The sequence below is a fragment of the Cheilinus undulatus genome, linkage group 14, assembly GCF_018320785.1.
Source record: "Cheilinus undulatus linkage group 14, ASM1832078v1, whole genome shotgun sequence".
NCBI classification, from domain to species: domain Eukaryota; kingdom Metazoa; phylum Chordata; class Actinopteri; order Labriformes; family Labridae; genus Cheilinus; species Cheilinus undulatus.
Genome location: NC_054878.1, coordinates 36,154,861 through 36,177,893, shown reverse-complemented (window position 1 = coordinate 36,177,893; position 23,033 = coordinate 36,154,861). Strand labels below are relative to the sequence as shown.

Below are 23,033 nucleotides of genomic sequence, written 5' to 3'. Positions count from 1 at the left end.
TGGAGACTGTAGAGTCCTCCTCGGCTCTGTCCAAACATAACGTGAGCATTTAGCAGTCTGTCTGTCTGAGCGCTGCTCGGTGCTAAACTGATTCATGTTGTTTTTTTAGCCTCCCGTCCCTTTAAACTAGACTATTTTATCGAAGAATGAGCGATAACGATGACATCGAAGTCGACAGTGACGTGAGTATACCCACTTTTCGCTTCTTAACGATGTTATTTGGCTAACTGGCGATTTAGCTGAACTAGCAGCTCAGCTAGCGTTAGCTTCCTATAAGCTGGGCTAGTATTGCTTTTCTGTCTGATAAGTAGTCCTAGTCGGGATTCTAGTTTATAAATAAGAAAGAACAGCTCCTTTTTGCTTCAGAGCTTTGCTTGTCTGCTAAATTATACAACTTTTTAGTGACTTCAGCGAAACATTAAGATTTGCTGAACAATTATGGCTACAATTGTACTTTTTGTTCTGTTTCTTTGCAGGAAGACTCACCGAGATATCACTCTGTGGTGCGTAATGCTGGGGGATTTATCCAATGTCTAATAATGCCTCACTGCTGCTGTAAAGTTAAATTATTCACCATATTTTACGTATTTTGTTATTTTATGGTATTTGGTGGATTGGGGAGGTTGTACTGTGGAGGTTGGCTTCAAAGAGAATGTGAAAGTACTGCTTTCCTGCCTGTGGAAATGTTATTGATTTGTATGCATACATGGTGATTTTACCGCATTTTATTTCGACATAGTGTGTTTTAATGTGTTGCGAATGTGTCTCGTTGTCCGCGTTAGTAGTGCATTGCAGGGTATCCCCCATCCTGTGCGTACGCGGCCATAGGGAGACGGTGACACGACATCTATATTTAGACCAAAGCTTTATCCCGCTGCAAAAGCCTTTTTTCTTTGCTTGGGAATTATTTTTTCCGGTTAATACAAAGCCTCCTGTACTCGGTGGTGGCCGCTTTACATGTTTTCCCATCGTCGGTTCAACCCCAGACCACGGGGATTCCGCTCGTGATCAGGGTTTTTTTTTTTTTTTTTTTGCAAATCACACATCTAGGTCACCTCAGTAAAAGGAGAGCGTTTACATTTGCTCTGCATTCACGATGATGCAGGGGAAAACGAGGTGGCTAGTGAGGAGGCTGTTGCATGTGTGGAGGAGTGGTAGCCGCGCCTGCATCTCGGATGAGCCTTCGTGTCAGGAAGGGGTGCTGCGGGATGTTTTCCTGTGTTGCAGCCAGTGATTAGAGCCATCTTCTCTCTCTACAGGCCACTAAAGGGCTGGCAGCCTAAATGAATGACGTATAGCAAAGCTGCATCGGCATACCGGCGAGAAAAACAGCCTGCACACGACGTGCTTGATGCACAGGCTGCACGACAAGACGCTCTACCTCCACTTAGATAAACGGGTTTTTAGACATAGGATGGCTTTTAAACGACATCAGTGTTAAATTTCAGAATATGCATTACTTCTAATTTGATTTAAACAAGATATTTTTGCTCAGACTTTTGCCTTTGCACAGTCCTGAGCTCAGTTGCAGCATCATATGAGCGCCTATAATCAGATTCCAGCTCATTTAATTTCATTAAAGAAGCTATAAGTGTTAATGTCTGTCTTATAGCCGTTTGTGCCTCTAATTGTCAGTCCCTCTTAAGTCTGCACATTCAGAAAGAGGGCTTAAATGTTGATCGTATCAGCAGCAATCTTTGCGACAGCTTGTAAAGATTTCCTCCAAAATAGCAACCTAATTTCTGCTCCTCCAATTTAAAACTTTGCATCTTTCAGCAAGGAGAGGCACAGAAATAAGGTCTTTAATCTTTAATGGTGGGGTACATTGTGACACACATTAAAAAAGATCCCCAGACCTAGAAAGCAGGTCTGTTCTCTGAGATTACGTCTTAGTCTGGAAAATAAAAGTTTGAATGTCTTTATATATATATATATGAACTGAGCACCAAATACTTGCTATAAAGCACATTAGACTGAGTGTAGAGTGAAAACAAACGATGGACATTTTTCTTCCTTTTGAAAATGGAGATTGTTGGAGGGTTTAGATATACAAACATGGGGTTTTAGCTGCTCAAATATGAGGATTATCTGATTTCTTGGTGATAAATAAGATTGTGGATTTAGTATTTTGGCATTTTTGACCATCGAATAAACACTAAAAACATTTGAGTGTAGTACCGTGCAAAAGCTTGAAGCAGCCTCATGCTTTGTTGTTTTAGCACACTTCAAATCCCGTTTTAGACATATTTATAACTTAATGTCTTAATTAAGATAAAACCTGAAACTAGAAGGAATATACATGAAATAGACACGTTTTTCAGACCCATATGGACAGAAGTCAGCGTTCATTGTGATCTCTCTTTGCATCTGTGACCTCACTCTTTTTCAAGTTTTATCTTAGTCACATTAAACCAGGCTTCTATCAGCACATTTAAGAGTTGCTCTTAAGTTAAAGGCTTATTATGCTACGTTTGCATATTGCAGAAGATCAATACTTTTGTAATAGGGATGCACGATATTAGATTTTTGACAATATGACAATAATTACAGGTTAATTTTAGCTGATATCGATATTTAAATATAGTTCAGATTTAAAATGTCAGCTCTCAAAACACAAAATTAAAGTTTAAGGATGAACAGATTGATACGTTTCTGTCCTTAAAACACACTTTAAAGTGTAAGAAATGATGATGATTAAAAAAATGACATCAGCTGAAGTAGGTCCGTTGGTCCAACTAGGTTTAACTGACTTATCAGCTGATAAAAGTACATTTTGCGAGACAAAAATCCACTTAATATGGGCAGAAAAGTTCATACATGCTGGTACTGGTAATTCACTTTTAAAGCTAGTATCATTCTGATATTATTGTGTATCCCTGCTTTTTTAATGATATAACAGTCAGTCACAGTATATTTAAAGTGTCTGTTCTGTTGGGGTGATCATGAAATAATAGAGCAGGGGTCATCTACTCCATTTTCACAAGGAGCGGCTTTTTCTTGACTAATCCCATGGGTGCCAGACATTGAAATATACTGAAATAAAATCTTTATTTTTGTCTAATTAAAATATTCTTGTAAAAATATTATTTCCTTCCATAGTTAATGGAACATTAAGCCTTTAACAATGAGATCAGTCCCTATCACCTATACTGCAGCTAGCCACAAGGGGGTGATTGAGATATTTTAGGTACATATTTCTGGAGCCCTCTTGATGTCTATCACTGAATTTGATTCTAGTATGCTGTGTGTGATTGTCCAAAAATACAAGCAGGAAACAGATCTTTTGTGAAGATTCTCAGAGGAGCGAAATTGCACTCTCAAAGAGCCTTATGTGTGAAATTATTGCAAAAACTGCAACTTTACCTAACATAACAATAATTAGTATGTGTTTACTATGCCAAATTACAGACATACTAGTGTGCTTCTTGTCTGATAAGCTGCTAGGTTGAAGGGTTTTTTTTAGACTTCAAATAAGAAGATAAAATTTACCATGCCATATTTTTGTCCTCTCAAGTTTTCTGAATTTCATAATCCTCTGGGGGCCAGATGGGAAGTTGTAGGGGGCCTGATGTGGTTCCCGGGCCTCCAGTTGATGATGACTGCACTAGAGGATGTGGTCTCACATGTACCAGTCCTTTGCAGCTTGATCTCAACCCAGCTTTTTCTATCGCAGTTCTGTCTCTTTGCCCAGACGAGCCAACGCCTCATATGTTTGTAGTTTTTGACAACTCGCTCAATATTTGGGGATATTTCCTACAATAGTTCCACCATTTTCCAAAGTATTCTTCTTCTCTGTTCTGGTTTGAATTATAGGCTGCATTAGTCAGCACTGCCCCATAAATACTGGTAGTATTGCAGTGTTTGGTCCTAGCCCTTAAGCTTCTAGAGATGGTGCAGAAATCAGGACAAAATAAACTGAGTACCAAAAGAAGGCTGTAATTCTGAAGTTAAGATGTGCTAGGATTTTTTTATGCTGAAAACGTAAGCATTTTTAATAAGGTGCTTTCCTAAAGGAATCACATGATGGATTACCATAAAAATTAATCTAGTGGTGGCCAAATATTCTTGCTTGGTCCCTTGTGTCAGATCTCCTGTAGTTCTTCTTGAATATGGCTTTAGAGCAGCTGGGAACATACCATCTATCCTACATTTTCTATATGGTTAAGTAGCTCTCTGCAGCTTCTGTTTATTGGTGTTTCCACTGTTGTTAGAGCGAGGAGGTTTTCCACCAGCCTGTCACTAGTGTAGGTTTTCATGCAGAGAATGTGAGATGGCCATCAGTAGCTACCAGCTCCTCCAGTCGGCACCTGTAGCTGTTACGTAATGTGTCATGGTCAGGTATGAATAGACATGAGTGAGCTGCTCAGCTGCTGCGTCCTTTAAGGCAGCAGGCAAAAGGTATCGGTTTTATGATGAACTGATAATGGTGGCACTTTGGTAACTGGACACCTGTTTTTCATGGCGCCTGTCTGATGTCCTCAACAACTCTGTTAGTACTTTCTATGTAAAGTTAAAGGTTCCAGAACATGCTTGAGTACAGTTCGCTGTTATTATAAAGGCAGAGCTTCACAGATAAGACTATTGACTTTAGTGTTAAGTTGACTTCCAGCTAAGTTTGAAAAATGTGATGCTCATCAAGTTTAAACTAGAAAGGTTTGCAAAAACAGTTTGTCATAGAAGTAAAATAATGTAATTTCTTGGTCTTGGAAAGGATAAAAAGTACACCCGATTTGAAATAGTTTATTTTAATTTGTTTGTTATAAATTAATAAAAAATGCACACAGCAGAATTTACAGTAGGGTGACTTTACTATACAATAACAAGAACAAAGACAGTAATTCAAAGTGTATTTATATTTCACTTTTAAAATGGCCCCAGTTGACCAAAATGCACAATAGCTTAAAATACAGCATCAATCAAATAAGAGTAAAATACACGCAAAAACCTGAAAATAACACTCAAATAAGAGAATAATGGAAAGTACAAAGTGGTTAATATAAAGAACAAGAAGTGGTATAGGGAGGCAGCACCAAAGTGAGGCAGTAAAATCAAAAGTTTAACCCTGTCTTAAAAGTGCTGATGCATGAGGGAATTTTCATATCAAACAAGTTGAATGTATTTGGTAGCACTTCCATTGATCCAGTTTCTTTTCATTTTATACCCAGACTGACAAATGCACTTTATTGACCCCAAACTGGAAAACTGATAGTTTGGTAGTTTGGTTCATACAGCCACATGATGATCAGAACAACTCAGTAGAGCTGCACAATTATTTGAATTTGCTATGACTCATTTACTTCTCCAAGCAGTCATGTCAAACTAAAATATTGGAAACTATGTAATAAAATCTATTCTTAGGTAAGGATTAATACTGAACATTCACTCCATACTTTGTGTACTTACAAATGTGTAGCCCAACCATGAAGCAGTGGCTGTGTTTAGGCCTTGTCCTCATGGAGATAAAACCTATATATTTCTATTTATTTTTCAGAAAGTTTTCTGTAATCACAGGATTGTTTAAAGAAATGTCTGCTCAAGCACAAAACCATTGAAAATGACTTAAATCACTGTAGTGAATGTGCCAGACATGTGAGTGGCATGGTAATGCTGCCACAGAAATACACAAAAAAAACAGAAGATGGATATGGACCAAGTGAACCCAAAACTTTTCTCTTTCCCAAAACCTTCTCCAGACTGTTGATCTGGTTTCACTCCACAATGGATCTAGTGGAGTGTGCTGTTCTCCATGACCATTGTTGCTCACGGTGGTAGTAACGAGCACAGTTGTGTAATATGACATTAATGTTGTTGGCTGGGCTCGCGCATGCAGGTTAGGTGGGCTATGACGTAATCGTTTCAGGAAAGTTGCACTTGGTTGTACACACGGAGACGAAACGGTAGGTGTATGCAGATTTGTTCACTCTGGGGCCCGAAAGTAGTGATTTCAGGCTCCCCAAACGCCAGTTATGTGTGGACGAAATGTCGATCAAAACTTTTGTGGATACTCCTAAATTCATCTCATGTGGGTGGCCCCTTAGGGCCTTGTTGCTCTTTGCCTGAGCAGAATTTAAATTTTTGACTCAGTCTTGCCCTGGAAAGCTGTTAGTGGCAGGAAATAAGGTTTTCAAAATTTAGAAATAAGTAATGAAAGAAATTGCCCTTTAAATTAAAAAATTACCATGGTTAATATTTGTGATTTCAATTTAGAGCAAAATTATGGGGATTATCATTTTGGGCCATCCGCCTTATATGCAGAATTTGCTGCTTCATTTCCGCTTATTCAGTGCCTTCAATCAGACCGTCTAGTTGGTAATTAATACTCATTGTTTTTGTCCAAAGGAGATATATTTTACTTTCAAACCCCACCTCTCAGGTATCCAGTAATTACTTAGTACTTTGAGTAATATAAATGAAATACTTTTCATTTATATTACTCAGACCCCATAAGTCTGAAATCAGACCTAGAAACTCAGGAGAACTTCAGCACCCTGAGGTACCAACTTGTAATAGCAGGAAAATGGCCAACTTGGATATGTTATTCCTGGCTCTGACATCTGAGGTAAATGGATCGCTACATAAATTTATTATTACATGTAATGTTAAGATTTTTGCAGATATCACCAACTTGATTTGGTTACGATGGCGTAATTCTCTCGTGGATTAAACCTTGTGATCCATTTAGTCATAGGTGAGTGTCTTAACAGGAGCCACACCCATTGAGTACTGCGTCAAGTATTTAGAGCATAAAACAAAACCTGAAAATTTGTCGTACTTGTTTGAAGGATAACCAAATCATGCCACTCCTAAATAAAACACTGCAAAAATTGTATGTGAGGAAATTTCATGACTAAAACAGAATAATTTAACAAGAACACATTATTTCTTTAACAAAAGAATTAAGTTTCTTTGTATATTATCATTATAGTTAAGTTGTCATTTAAATAACCTGCATGGTGCTAAAGCTACGAAAAACTCAAAAGCTCTTTAGTTGCCAGTTTGAGCAAGTTGTGAGACACAAGGAAATAACACAAAAAGCACGAAAGAATAAAAGTAAACAGGAGTGATTATTTCTATTCATTTGTTTTATCTATGTTGTCTTTTACTAAAAATATCTTTTTTTATTAAATGAAGCTAAATGAAGGACTGATAGTAAGAATTAGCCTGTTAATCCAAGTTTATATGGAAATCATTAGAGGCCCTTAATGTCCATTACTGTCATGTAATAGTATACAGAGCAGCTCCAGAGAGTAGAGCTTAAATGCATTCATGATTTTAATTAACCTTCAAAGATTTATGGTATTAATAACCTCACATGAGAAAAGCAGTGTTTTAAGAGCCACAGAGAGAGGACTGTTTTCAGCTCATGCTTGTATGCCTCTTAAATGTCTGATCGTGTTTGTTGGTCGTCAGATTAGCTCAACACAACTTCAGATGTTGACATTCAGTGCAAGAATCTCAGACTCTTTTACAAACAGTAAATAAAAACAGGGAACCAGCCATGTGTGCTTTACAAACCCCTGAAATCTGCTGCCAGACGTGTAACTGCACATGCCAAAGATATCAGTCATGTGTTTGTTTGTGCCAGGGTTAGTGTAGGGAATGGAGTCAGGCTCTCTGGTGCTTTTTCGTATGATGCGAGGAGGCACGTGGTCCTTGTGGATTCGTGTCTCTCCCTGGTGGTTTGTTGTGTCTCTTGTGCAACAGGCTGCTGGAGCAGCTGTTACCATGTCATCCAGAGTAAAAACAAGGAGAGCTTTGTGAGTAATAGGGCGGCTACAATACCAGAAATTTAATCTAAGGTATGATACTAGTAAATCTCAAATGATGTTGTTTCATTACATAGGAACAATTAAAGGAAATTCTAAGCACCAAAAAATTGGTGATTTCTAATTATTCATGTTGGGAAATTGTAAGCAAATTGGTATGAAAACATTGCCGGGTTATATGTGTAATTAAGATGATGCTTGCTCTTTTGCTTGCAGCAGCATTTTGTGAAAAATGTGACTGAAGTTCTTGAGGTTTTTTCAAAGCTTTGGTACATTTTCATCCAACAGAGACGGCTGGTATTAATGGTTTAGTGGATAAGACCCCCAGTTTTTATACAGGATGAGAAAAAAAGATTTTTAACAATGCAGTGACCACCAGGGCTGTTAAATGAAGCCATTGTGGAAGTGAAAAAAACTGTTCCTGGCCTGCCCCATGTAGGCCATGTAGTCAGGAGGCTTAAGGCCTACTTCAGCTCTGTCTTTGCTAGTAAATTGATCTGAAGTTGGTTTGAGATAGTGTTTTCAATATGTTAACTGCCATGATTGGCATTAAAAGCCCCCTCCAGTAACTAAATGGGTCATGCCGATCGAGCTCTGTCCAATACTTTCTAAAGCTGATGTTTGCAACAGGTTGTGAAATTTCTATGCAAACTAGTTACTAGAAATGAAAGGGAAATCTCTAAATTGAGTTATGTTTCCAGCCCAATGGATGTGGCATCACCAGCCATTAATTTTTGTAGTGTAAATATTGGACTGGTTTCATTGTGCACCCCATTAATTTTCAGATCATCTGGAGTACATGCACTCAACCCACAAACTTCTGACTGTTTACCAGTGACGCATTTATAGCGCCAGATTGTAAGGAGCCGAGTAGGCCTTTAGTTTACCAAAGAAAAACATGGTTGACCAAAATTACACCCACACAGCAAACCATTGATTAGTCATTCAGGTTAAAAAGGGAAAATAAAAAAGAGGGAGAGAAAATCTTTCCTTTATCTCAATATCAGTTTAATCCATGACAAGTTCCTCATTGCATCCTTGTAGAAGTCCGAATTATCTGAAAAATCAACATTGATCATTTTTAAATTCATTATTTTGTACTAAAATAACAGCTGACAGGATCAGTGTGCCTGCCTTGAATAATATAATTTCCATGACCATGGCTCAGTAGCTGTTTAGTAAAAGAGCCCATAAAATATCCTCAGATCATTGTTGTATTCATTCATAATGATAACTATCAACAGGATCACTGTTGATCGCTCACGCTGTATTTGCGAGCATTATCAGACTGCATGCAGTGTTTATTTACAAAAGAGAATGGAGTGGGGACTCATCAACCCGGAGACATCGTCTTTCTCACATTGGCTCTCTGTCTGTAACAGACACTAATGCTGATGTGTACATTATAATGAGATGATAAAGGGACTTAATACTTGTATTTGCTGATCGGGGAATTAATCAGGCCACCGGAGTTGATGCTTGGATGGAGATACTCTCTGTGCCACTTTAGTGCAAACATCCTGCATCATCATGTCGAGCCTAAGATGTCATTTCCTAGTTAATAACAGCGTAACTGCTGTGAAATATTCATTTCAGTCCAAATGTTCACAATTACTAATTATGTTGTAAATGTTTATTTTCATTATGTGTGTGCATCAAGCTAAAAAACTGAAATAGACTGTCCCATATGATCTCAGAAATTCTGCCCTCCCCCAGAATGCTGCCCAACTGATGTTGCTGCAGTGATAATTAAGATAACAGGGACTGCAGCATTTAAAACACATGGTACTGAAAGGAATTAATAAGTTTTTTATTGCAGTTTAGTTCCAAATTGATGCTGCTAACCTTTCAGGACTTCTAGCATTAAATTGCTAACCATTAGGTTTAATTTGATACAGATGTTTTCATCTGAGTCACACTTCCCTCCATACACACAACACATTTAAAGCCTGTTTTAACCTGCATGGTGTCTCACACAAGGCTGCTTTGGTTTCTGTTGTTCTTCGTACAGGCTGAGTCATATGACACCTGTCCACTCCCACCTTTGCTTCCATCCGTCTGAGAGCAGCCATGTCATGACCACATCACCAAGCATTTTGATTGCTAATATTTAAATCAGGCTAGAGGCTGTGTTTGGAGGAGTGATGATCTGCAGAGCTGCGCTGCGTTTGATTGGATATCAGACTTAATGTCTCAGCCTGGTGAAAGCATGGATTAGGACATAGTCTGCTGTGATTGGAGGCTGTGATGGTTTGGCCTAAAAACAGGTTGAACTCCAGGCAGAAAACTGATCTCCTGACTGCCTGCCTCTCATCTGATCATGGCAGCCATCTTGTGCCTTTACATTGTCATTAGAATGCAAATGTGTGGTTGAAATACAAAGCTTTCAGATGCCTTTTTACGAGCCCTCCAGATAATTTGGAATATATGAAGTGTGCTTTCAGTGGGGATATCAGGAGGGAAGTTGTTCCATACAGAAAAATACATGAAAGTGTGGTCAACTGTGCAGAAACAATCCAACATTAACATTTAATTCAGATATGTTCAGTCTGGTAATGAGAGGCTGTGTTCTGAAAGCAAATCAGTTGATGGAGAAGGCAGATTTTCTTGGAGTGAATGGTTTGACTAAAGCAGAGTTGATGCAGAGTCATTGTTAAAAACAATTTAGAGATGATAGGGTTGTCAATACTTTTGGTTCCATGTGTTTTAAAACAGTGCAGTACCCATAGTTCTGATGATCAATAATGTAAAGGACTGAAGCTTTGGTCATGGATCTTACCACGGCAAAAGATGGTGCATAAAATGTATGGAATTGTTGCCAGGGCATTTCTTTGATTTAAACAGTATGCAGGAGTTTGTTTGCTTTTTAGTTGATTGGTAAAATGAGGGGACCCAGGATTATACGCCTAGGCCTTGCAGTGACGTTGAAATAGACATTTATATAGTTTGATACTGATTAGATGTTAAGGCATGCTGTTGTGACAACCCTATAAGCTGTAAGCCTGTCCTGAAACTGCTGTCTTAATTTTTTTTTGTATATTTTACTTTAAAAAATCTATTCCTCCATCTAAACGTGGAACTACAGTTGTCATTACAAATTTGATGATGTTTATATAAATTTAAACATCAGATAACACTGTAAATATCTGCGTTAGCACCTTCATTAAACCACCATTGAGTCAGCACAGTTAGAGATAGGCACAATGCAGCCTTTAAATTAAAAACTTTTTAACTTTGGAAAACATACATCTTGAGCTAACTTTACAATCAAAGTCTTAGTAAGAAGCATTTTTAATCCCTAAACAGCCCAGCAGAAATGCAGAGATGTTCTCATTTACTTCAAATTAAATGCATGAACTGTTAAAAAGGCAGGGAATTAAAAAATCTGAATTATGAATGATAGATAATTAACATCATGACTATGTCTATCATTTAGCTTTTGGGTTTTTTTCACCATATATATATATATATATAATTATATATACCTATACCTATATACCTGATGGTGGTTTTCCATCAAGCAGCCCAGTTTAGTTCAGAGCAGTAAGGCATAGTTTTTTATAGTAAACCCAGATCTTTCTTGCATTTCCACAGTTAATTTCCATTTCTGCTTCCTTCACAGTGATGGGACTTGCTGCTCTCTTTAGAGATGCAGATCATTTGGCCCAGCTCAGTTGTAAGAGTTTGTCTCTGGCTCTTAATTTGATACCAATTTAGCTTTTTTATGTCTATTAAAAAAATGACTGGTTCTGAAATGTAAACTGACTTCTGTCATTCACAGAAGAGTCAGCCCTTCAGACCAGCTTGTTAGGTGCTTGTAACTACGTCTCTTAAGTTGCCATCTTGAGTTGAGTTTTCATGTCAATCCAACCAATACACCACAGTTGGGCAATTATGGCCAAAATCAAAATTAATTGAACTTTTTAACTCCATTATGATGAATGAACGTTTATTCCACCTCCAACTCTGTTTGTTCTGTAAATATTTGTATAATTTTTTTCAATTTATAGTTATTTATTGAAACAATTGGAAAAAAACACATCAGCTGAAATGAAAATGTTTTCTGGAAAAGTCTGATTTGCAGAGAAAACAAGAAAAACAATTTTCTTGCTAAAAATAATTTATTTTCTTTTTACTGTGTATAAAAAGTGTCACATGACTAGTACTCTTTTGGGTTTCCAGCAGGCTACATGCCTAATGGCCCCATGGCTGCCTCTCACATGACCACACAGCCAGTAGTTTGTTTTTAAGGGGGTGGTGCATTAGTAGAGAGAGAATTACGTAGGAAAAAAATGAAATAATTAACAGGGCAGGTTTACTGCGGTTAGAGGCACTAAATGCCGGTTTTGATTATTTTTCAATTAATTGCCCAGCTCTAACCACGGTGTATTTGCTAAATAGTATGTTAGCATTTCCTATCTACAGATTCATGACAAAATGAGAGAAAGAAGCAGTTCAGCTCAGTATAAAACATGGCATGTGGTTTTTGTTCATTGCATGGCAATAAGAAGGGCTCAATAAAAGTAGGACAGTACATATCAGTTGTTTTGGTGCAGTGTGAATGTTGAAATAATGGTAATCATTGTTGTATAGCCAGGGATATTCTACTTTTTAAAAATTTCTTCCATCTGCCAGCTGCCCAGATGTTTTTATTTTTAAATATACCCGTACCGGCAAAACTATATAATTATATTTTCTAGCCATAGCTGAATGTTTTTGGTACCTGACCCGGTGCAGGACTCTTAACTCACACTAGGACCACTTGTCCTGTACCGTGCTGAAGCATGATTGCCCCCCTCCCCTGTTGCTCAATGGCCTGCACTCACATTACTTAAAGACCAAGTAGGCCAGAAAACAATTACTAGTTATACATACATCATCATATATAACACACGCATGGCCTTGCTAGATGTTTTGATGCTTAAGTTATCGACTTCAATGTGACGCTAGTAAAAATCAAGACACAGATACCTGCTTTGATATCACAACAACAGAAAGTCCTAGGCAGCCAAAACTGGCTTATTTTCCTTTGAGTCAGCAAAACTTGCAGCAGTCTAATGAAATACATGCAGTGCTTTTTAAAGCTTAACAAGCTGTATCCTGAAGTTTTCCGTCAGTAGACATCCATAGAAGACTTAAAATAAGGCATAAAGGCCAGAGTTGTCTAATACCAATAGGCTGCTGTTAAATTAGTGCATCCATAAAATGGCCAACTAAAGAAAACCCTGATCCTGTGCCCAAAAGTCCTGAATGTTGAGCTCTTAAAAAACTTTTTTGAGGTCTTTGTTGATCACAGAGCTGTTTAACCCAGTTTAATCCTCATTTAGGATCCACCGCTCCCTGTCCGCCCACCTCTTTCTCCATCTGAATGATCTGAGCGTCTTGACTTTGACACAGTCATGAATTTGAACAGCCACTCCTGTGAGCTCCTGCAGAGAGGGAGGGACAGAAATGCAGCGGGATACGAGGAGGAAAAGGGGGAAGGAGGGCGTTGACGTGGGGTCACATTGGAGGAGGGGGATGGAAGCTCAGGAGGGGCTGAAAGGCAAAAAAAGGCCCAAGAATGCAGGAACTTCAAGTGCTAAAAATTGTATTCCTTTCCTACACTGGTTTTGGCTTTTTTACCAAAAAGGATGCCCAAGGTTGTTAAAGGTGATTTGACAGCCAATTAGTCTGGTGACAGGAAATTAATCAGTGGCATTTCTAGTATTTATTATCTGTTGTTTCATCAGCCAAACAGCTTATTTTCTGGTCCTGTTTGTGTGTTTGATATCACAGAAATGTGACAGGGTTTTATGAGAAATTTGGTGCACACAGTTGGGAGTGGGATTATTTTTTGGAGTGGATGTGAATCTGGGCAGTGAACTGGGTATTTACAGTGGGCTTATGCATCTTAGTACATCATTTTGTTTTACATGAAATGGCCTGTTTATTTTAATGAAAAACTGTTGGCATGGTTAGACAATTAATCCACAGTTCTCTATCATTATGTATTTTGTACTGGTTCCAAAACTAGAGAAGCAAATTTCTTAGTCTTCATTTTAAAAGAGCATGGTTGTACAGTCTTGTTAGAGAAGCTTAGTCTTATTGCTTTTCTTGGGGAAGTTTAGAATCTGACCCTGTGTAAGTTTCTGCTTAATCTTCAAAACACTACTAGATTTTAACAGGAACTTTAAGGCTAGTTCTCTTGTAATGTTTCATATGTTCGTTTCCATATAAATCCAAAAGCAACCACAAAACCCTAAAAATTGTGAATGGATGTATCTATCAGTAAACTGGTTTCAATGCCATCCTCAGTATGCCTTTCTCTCACCAGTTTAAGCGCAAGCATTTTGTTGTAATGCAAACACAAGGCATAATCGATGTTAGCATAGCAGAGTGATATGTGATAGACAACAGTTCATTCTGAATCCAGTCATCAGCACGTGTTGCACTGAGACCTAAGAAAAGCCAGGTAACAAGTCAAATATCACCCCTTTGTCCAAATACAATTAATGTGTTTGCAGCAATGATGAGGTAAACATGAGTTTTACCCTCCTCTCCTGGTTTGATGTTTGTAGTAATAGCAACATACAGTGAGTGTACCCTCTTTGCTAAGCGTCTGTCGGCCTGTCTGGGCCTTTAACACAAACTGTTAGCTGCAGTGTATTAACTCTGTACTCTTTAGAGGTGTGTTTTTACACATGACTCGCTTGTTTTAATGCAGCAGGGAGTTGTCAAAGTTGTGGCATTAAAACGCTCAGCAGCAGCTGTCAACATGGTTGCTCTGTACACTCTCAGGAACCTCTGATAAAGCCATATCAAAGTAATAAAAACATATTTTTTTTGATAAGTACTTCACATAGTCTAAAGTATATTTTGCTTGAGTGCTTTTATGGTGAAGGCCCACATCAGGAAATGTGGTGTTGTCAGGAGCAGTTTGACACCTCAGCAGGAGAGAAATGAAACTTAAAAGTACAGATTCTCTTTGAACTCATTGAGTGCCAGCCCTTTTATAAAATGGGAAGTGCCTTGTGCCAGTGTTTTTGGCCATTTTGAGTCATCTTTCAAGACCCACGGAATATTTTGTCCTATGATTCTGAAAACACCAAATAGCTCAAATGAAAGAAGAAACTCTCTATTTCATCATGGGAAAAACGTTTGTTTGTAGCTTGTTCCGTTCTTGATTTATCTGAAGTTGAATAGAGGCTAGATTTACCAGAAAGACCACTTTTTTTCTAGAAAGCTGAGAAAAATACATTTTTGTGAAAGAGAGTCTGTCAAGCAGAACAGTGATTTGAATGTTATAATTTTGCCTTCAATGACATAAAAGATGTCTGAAAATTGTATTACAATTGTTATTTTATTGTAAAATAAATAACAATGCTTCCAGTCACTGCTGTGCCATTCACACTCTGGAACTGGATGGCCTCCACAGGACCTCCCTATACGTCCACGTCCTCTCCTGCTTGTCGCTGTATGCATCCAGCTGGCGAGAGGCTGCCTTATTTCTCCGACGCACAGGGGGGGAACCTTGCGGCATTCTTTAACCTCTTTGCCGGTCGAGGCAGATCAATAAAAGCGCCGATCCCTGGATTCGCTGTCGTTAAGTTCAGTGTTGGTTTCAGTGTGTAAGCGATTTCTCAGGCAAAAGTTTAAAGTTTCTTCCAGCATCTAAGTTAGAACTTTTAGTTTAGACTACCTCCGTAACAATCGCTCTGCTCTTTGACCCCAGGGTGTCCACCTCTGACATTTGATCTACCGTCACTTCTGACTGTAGTGTTCTGACTACGTATCCCAGAAGCCCCAAAATTACTCAAAGGGAGCGTGAGGGCGCCCCCTTGTGCCTGCCGCCGAAAAAACACTTGACGTATATACACGTCAATGGCACTCAAGCGTTGGTTTTTAAATGATGTATATATACGTCAATGGCACTCAATGAGTTAAAGAAGCGAACACAGAGATACTTGTACAATTATATTTTTTTCTTCAAACAACACCAAAAATACAGTAATATATATTTTATGCCACATTGGCCAGCACTACGTTGATAATTTTATGCTAGCAGGTTTAGTAACTGCGAGTAAAATATACTATTTTTGTAGTTTTGCACCAGTTTCCCTCATATCTGTGCAAACCTTGTTGTGGCTGCCATGCTTGTAGAGTAGAGAGATGGTGGAATTGATGTGAACTCTGGACATGATGTCAAGAGCCTGTTGGCACTTAAAGAAAAGATGAAGGAATCTTGTTGTTGCTATCGGCTACTGACTAAATTGTACTACAGGCCCCAACGTTCACAATCGGTGCATGTCTGAGGTTTATTTTTGCATAGATTTGGCTTGACAGGAACCCCAGAATTTCAAAGTTTCATTTGAATAGGAATCAAATATCAATTTGTATTTTGATATCATGGCAAAAAACAGACATCCTAGGCACCCAGCATTGAGTTATTCCTTCATTTGAATTATCAGAATCTGGTAGCAAACTCCAAACACGGCCTAAATTGCATTTTTTAATTATATATTAAGTATATTTATCCTTTTCTTACCCACCTCATGTTGGGTAATTTCTTTTATTATCACAAATGCAATCTATTTTCTGCACACTGTCTCAGTTGCACAAAACATCAGGCACATTTACACACTGAATCATTGCCAGTTTTGGTGCACTTGGTGTTAAAGCTGTTGCTAAAATTTGACTGAAGGTTGGTTGTGTTTTTTCAGTGCATTTTTGTATTTTAAAAATATGACAGGTTATTTTGTTTCAAACACATGCTATTGAGTATCAAATGATAACCTTAATACAGCCAATATGTGTACATTCATGGGGTTTCAGCTCCAGTGCCAGTGTTGGTGGTTTATTTGTACAAAGACAGACTGGGACTTGGCAGCAGCAGCAGAGCGGTGTATGTGTAGGTCGACTGGGGATGTTTGGACGCCTGCTGTCCTCTCTCTACCCACGCTGCTCTGCCGCCCGGCTGAAGGCCCTGTGACTCTTCTCATTGCAGGCAGACAAACGGGCACACCACAATGCGCTGGAGCGCAAGCGTAGGGACCACATCAAAGACAGCTTTCACAGCCTCCGGGACTCGGTACCCGCCCTGCAGGGAGAAAAGGTTGGTAACGCTCAGCCTGCAGGTCCCCCAGGCACACAAAAGGCTCATGTAAGAAATTTTTGTATAATGTGATGTGTTTGATAAAGGTGAAGTATGATATTTCTTAGATGTAAATTTTCTTGCAGAGATTAGGTCATTTTGTTGCTGCAGATGAGTTTTCTTCATGTAGAGGAGGGAAGTGTGTAGAAATTGGGAGGGAAGATTGGCAGCAGCAGGCAGTGATGCAGTCTAAATACTTGGACCAGCGTCAGGAAGTTATTATGAGGAAATTTTGTTGCTCTCTTCCTGTTTTGACATCCATGACACTGAGAGCGCTTGGAGCCGGTTCAGTAACTGGCCAACTGCGTTTTATTTTCCCCTAAAAGACCATTTTCTGACTCTTGACGCAGCGTGAAGGGCGGGGGCCCATGACGTGATGTGAGGGACGTTTAGCTGATGGTTTGTAAGAAGTGTTTGGTTACAGCTGCCTCAGAGCTCGACCCCCGCCTCTCTTTCAGCACCAAACTGCTGTGAGAGCTCAGTTCTAAAGCCAAACTGCTGTAGTTTTTCATGTGAGGAAGGAAGAAGAGGAGACTATTAGAGCTGGGTACCAAAAACTAAAATGAATCTGTTTACTAGTACTCTAAGCTGGCATTTAGTTTGTAATCTTTTTCTCTCTTTAATCCCACAGTTCCTAATTTGAGTCAAAATCCTGCAAAATTCTATTTTTTCATTCATGCAAAATCCTTGTGCTGTGCTTGAGGTCTTGCATCTTTCAAACCGTTGACATTTTTTTGACTTTATTGGGAAAACAAGTACAATAAGAACAGAAAAAATGACACAAGAATGAAAGTGGTACAGTGAGATAAACAGGGTTTATGAGTGGTTGCTAAATGTGCTTAAAATGGATTAAAAATAAGTCAGGTCCTTTTGGAAAACAGGAAAAAGTCATTCACGCTCTAAGGGGAGAGAGCTGGCATTCCAAGCATAAAAGGACTATGAAAACAAGGAAGGAAATGCTTAAAAGGCATTTTTTTGTAATGGCTTTATTATTTTGTTTCAAGCACTAACAAAAAAATCTTTATTTCCTCATTTTTACATGCTTTTACGCTTGGAGTGCCTAGTTTCTCCTCTTTCGGTGTGAAATTCATAACACATTTATTGAGAAAATACAAAACCCAGCAAAGATGGTAAGTCCCGCCCCTTCTTGATTTTGATTGGTCAGTGAAATAGAAGCGACATCAACAAGCATGGTGCAGTTATAAAAGTTGAAATATTTTGAGAACCCTGTGAGTGCAGTTTCTAAAAACAGATCATGCCAAGAACATTTTTGCCCTCAGGATGCTATCACTGAAAATGCTGGACCACATTGGTTTTGTGTGGAAAATGAGCAGAGCCAGTGCAAAAACCTGTCCAGGCCCTAAAGGCAACAAAAGTACAATGAGGAAGTGTATTTGTAGTGATACCCAGCCCTAATAAATCCAGATCTTACTGAAGCTGCTGCCTGTACAGTCAGTGAGAAGTCTAAAGGACACCAGGGAAGCATGAAAGCTACAATGAAACACATAAATATTGGTGTGTTTTCCTTGAATATTTGAGAGAGGATTTTCAGTGATCTAACAGTGCAGTAGTTGTGTTGTTTTATGTAATCTAAGCGTACACTATGACAGTAGTGTGTCAGGGTTGTGACCCGGCCTGTGGATGTCAGACTGAAGTGCTGGAGGATTTTCAGAGGTTAAGAGGGAGGCCAGCTGTGCACAAACAAACACACAGCGTTGTCCTAGATTTCTCCCTAGTTTGAGTGCAGTTGTTTCAGTCAGCCTTTGGGCCTGTCTCTGCAGCATCATAATATAGAGCACTGTTTTTATTTTCTGTGTATTAAAATGTGATAAGGACTCTGTATACTGGCGTCATTGCTTCAATTTTTGCATGTGTCACTAACAGCAGTCTACCAAACAGGCGTCTCGAGCTCAAATCCTAGACAAAGCCACAGAGTACATCCAGTACATGAGGCGAAAAAACCACACACACCAGCAGGACATCGACGACCTGAAGAGGCAGAACGCTCTGCTGGAACAACAAGGTAATTACAACACTGCTTTAAGAGCATCTCATTAGTGGAGCATTTTCAATTTGAGCTGAAAAACCTGAAACTGAAAATACTGCAAATAAAAATCAAACTTAAAATATTGCACCATAGTTTACATTTGAAAGAGGCAGATCGCGACTCACACTTTTGCTTCACCCTAGAGCAGGAGTCATGGTTGAAAATTCAATAGAACTGCCTGAGAAAGTCAAGAGCATGTTATTGTCATGTGTATATTTTTTTTATATTTGATTTTGGATTTCTCATTTCAAATTAAAAAGTCTGTTGGCCATGAAATACACAGGCCACGCTGCACAGAGGAAAACAGACCTGTTGAATTTTGGCTCTGCCTATGTTTGTCTCAAACTCTCTCCCCATATTTCCTCTCTTCAGTTGTCTTACCAAAATAAAGCCAAAATGCCCAAGAAAAAATCCATGTGAAAGATAGATTAGAGATTAAACAAAGATGTTTAAAAATACCAAATTCTGGACATTTTTAATTGATTCAGAAGGGTAGAAATTAATATTTGCATATATGTTAACTGGCTTTTCCAACACTTTTAGTATTTAGTGTATTTAGAAAGTTAGCAGACCCCCTTCAGTTTTTCATTTTTGTTTTGCAGCCTGATGATGCAGTCTTTGCAATTAATTTCTTCTCTCATTAACCTACACTCAGTTTCTATCATGAAAAAGTGAAAACAGAATTTCAGAAATGTTTGCAAAGTGATAAAAAAAAAAAAATATTCAGACCTTTTTTCAAAAACACTTTAAATTGAGCTCAGGTGCCTCCCATTTCACTCGATCTTTGCTGAGATGTTTCTACATCTTGACTGGAGTCCACCTTTGGTATATTAAATTGATTGGACATGATTTAGAAAGGTGCACACCTCTCTGTAGAAGACCTCACAGCTGACAATGATATCAGAGTAAAAACCAAGCCATGACTGCCTGCAGAGCTCAGAGACAGGCTTAAAGATTCCCAAGGACAAAGTGGTCTCCATAATTCTTAAATGGAAAATGTTTGGCACCAGGACTCTTAGACAAACAGCAGTCAAACTTTGTCATGATGGGGTAGTGTGCATTGATTGAAAGAAACAAATAAATTTAATGGCTGCACCATCAGGCTGCAAGGTCACAAAATTGAAAGTGAAAGGGACCTAAACACTTTCTGAATGCACTGTAAGTAACATCATAAAGCCTCTGTTTGTTCAAGTGTGCTGCATTTACACCATACTCCTTTAGCACATCATTTTTCCACTGTAAAACTTGTGCAATCCAAATTATCCTGTAAGGTAAAAACAATTATAAATGTCACTCAAATCAGATGAAAAAAGGCTCATTTGAAATTGGTTACAGAGCTCCTGAGGAGACATGAGCAGGAAAAATTAGAAAATAATCTGTTTCTCAGGGGAAAACACTGTGTTCATGTTCTAGTTAGTGCAGAAGTTTCTGATCCTCACGGGGTAGCTGCTGGTGTGCACCAGAATTTATTTTTTCTGCTCATGCCCCCTCAGCCTTGTAAAAAAGAGGATTTAAAGGAGAAATCTTTACAGAAACTGCCTCCCACTCAGCACAGCAAGGTTGTGTAAAAATGGTGCAACACTTCAAGTCTTCTCCATTTGAGTTTTTCTTGGATCTGTACCTCCTCTTGTACGTCTCCAGCCTCATTTTTCTTCACCGACTGTCATTAATTTCCTCTGCTCATGCTCCCTCTCTTGTCCTCTTCTGCTTCAGTCCGTGCTCTGGAGAAGGTGAAGGGCTCCACTCAGCTCCAAGCCAGCTACTCGTCATCTGACAGCAGCCTGTACACCAACCCCAAAGGCAGCGCTGTGTCCGCGTTCGACGGGGGCTCCGACTCCAGCTCCGAGTCGGAGGCCGAGGAGCCGCCCAACAGGAAGAAGCTGCGTGTGGAGGCCAGCTAGAAAGCGGAGCGGTTAACACCCCGGCCAAGGTCGAGGAGGCGGGGCACAAGGGAGGGCAAGAGGGGACGCAGCCTTTAAAGCTCTCGAGGCTGATAAAATCCCCCTCCCCCCTCTTCACACCAACAACCTCCACCCTCCTCCTCCTCGTCATCTTTTCTCCTATATCTCTGGGTGGGCTCGCACTGGAGACTCATGACCCCTCAAACCTCCTCTCACCACCGCCACAATCCTGTCTCTTCCCGCCCGATCTCTGTAAACATGCAGGAGGACGGCGGCAGGGTGGAAGGCGACTGCTTCAGTTCATGTAGAGAGCTTCAGGTTTTTTCCCCTCCTGTCCCACCCTATTTTTCTTGTTTTTCTTTGGTTCTCCGCCATCAGTTCCCCCCACCCCGCCCGAGCAACGTCAACAATCCAAAACCTTAAAAGAGGCAGCTTGGCTACTTAAGGACTTGATGCTTTTTTTGTACCCTCATGAAGCCCCCCTCCCCTCCTCCTGCCTGGGTTGTTTTTTTTGGGGGAGGAAGGGCGTGGCAGGCGTACTCCTCCAAGCACTGCTATATTATATATTTTCTGTTTATTTTTGTTATTCTTGATAAAAAAAAAAAAAATCAACCTGTTTAGAATTTACACACACACCTAGATAAATGGTCCTGGAGAAGTTTACCTTTTTGAAATCTAAAAACATTTGTAGCTTACTTTTTTTCCACTAAAGAATGTGAAGACGCTCTGAAGCTATTGTTTAAGTGATACCCACCTCAGGCCCACTGGATCGCAGATGTTTTCTCTGCCTGACACGTTTGTTAAACACAAAATGAATTAAAAAAAAGAAAGAAAACATGCCTACTTTGTTGAAATTGATGTTTTGAAGGAGAATATTCCTAAACTTGTATCGTATTTCGTCCTTTAGCTTGAAGTAGTGAATGACCATAGGTGGCTGAATACGTTAGGCATCTCGTTTTATATATTATGATTAAAAAAAAAGCTTTGATTGGATGTTTTCAACTTCTAAAAGTATGTTATGCATTTTGTAGTAATTTCACAAGTCATGGGAAAATGCCGATTCGTCACATGTAGGGTTTGAACTAGGTATTGAATGTCAAAGGTAGCTCCTGTTTTTTGCAGTACAAGGAAGCAAAACGAGTCCCTGTCCATGTGTTGTGCTTTACACAGTAAAATCAATGTTGCTGAATCCCCCCCAAGGAAAAAAAGGAAGCATTTGCGTGTCTAGGAAACGTGTGTGTATGTATATTGTTTCCATTTGATTTCCATTTAGGAGGATATAATTAGTGTAATAGGTCTTTGTTTGTCCGATTCCATTCCATGGAAATTACGAGTATGTTGTACATACTGCCAACAATTGTCTTGCAAGTTGAGGCCTACCTTTACTATGAGACTATAAAATAAACTATTTTATCCTTTAACCTGCTCCCTGTGGTCATTTAAGGACAGACTTGGCACACTGAGGACATTTAGTTGATCTGAAATTGAAGCATGTTAAAAAAGAAATCAATGTCCTGTTGTATTAATGATGTTTGCACTCAAACTCTGAAACTTTGTCCATCCAAGTTAAGTTTTTTGCATCAGTCCGATTTCTTTTAAATATCTGACTGACTATTCAGAGCAGCAGGTGTTGCACTTTCTCATTCCCTCACATCCAAACGTCTCCTAAAAAAAGTATTTTCCTAGTTATGTGGATATGGCCAATGGGACAGCAAAGATAAAGGATAAAGATTTTTACTCTGCTGTAACAAAGACTGAATTGATAAGCTGCTATCTCCAACTTTGCATTGCAATGCAACACACGGGCTTGTGCAGACAACCTAAATATTTAAAGAGCTCTGTCCTTAGAGGCTAGTCCCAGGTTTTTTTAATTGTCAATGAAAGCGCCAGAAAATCATCAGTACCGCTTTCCTCTGCAGTACCAGGCCTTTTTTCCTCATACTGCAAAATTTTGCAATTACTGGAAAAATAAATGCAAAGTTTATGCATCCAAAAACATTTGAAAGTAACTCTGAGCAAAGACCTTTAAGTGTGATTACGCTTTAATAAATTTGACACTCAAGATACTATGGCATCAAAATACTGGACTTATGATGCGGTTTAATCATGACATTGAATTCTGTAGATCTTATTTTAATTTGTGGTGCCAGTAGAGGCATCCTGTGTACAGAGGCTGTATCCCCAGG

General features: G+C 39.1%; 1 protein-coding gene across 8 annotated transcripts; it reads left to right on the top strand.

The window, feature by feature from the left end:
- On the top strand, window positions 1-22,266 carry max (myc associated factor X). 8 transcript variants are annotated; one of them, XM_041804819.1, is made up of 5 exons: window positions 1-182; window positions 477-503; window positions 16,753-16,860; window positions 18,799-18,922; window positions 20,660-22,266. In XM_041804819.1, the coding sequence occupies exons 1-5, from the start codon at window positions 147-149 to the stop codon at window positions 20,845-20,847; spliced, it is 483 nt and encodes a 160-aa protein (XP_041660753.1). In that variant the 5' UTR covers window positions 1-146; the 3' UTR covers window positions 20,848-22,266. The 8 variants fall into 8 exon arrangements, with proteins under 8 accessions (XP_041660753.1, XP_041660752.1, XP_041660750.1 ...); XM_041804818.1 differs by having other exon boundaries at window positions 18,784-18,922; XM_041804816.1 differs by having other exon boundaries at window positions 16,753-16,908.
- The last annotated feature ends 767 nt before the right edge of the window (window positions 22,267-23,033 follow it).

Coding starts and splice junctions, on each gene's coding strand:
- max (XM_041804814.1), top strand. CDS start 147: ATGAGCGATAACGATGACATCGAAGTCGACAGTGAC. Junction 183..476: donor ACATCGAAGTCGACAGTGAC/GTGAGTATACCC, acceptor GTTTCTTTGCAG/GAAGACTCACCGAGATATCA. Junction 504..16,752: donor CACCGAGATATCACTCTGTG/GTGCGTAATGCT, acceptor TTCTCATTGCAG/GCAGACAAACGGGCACACCA.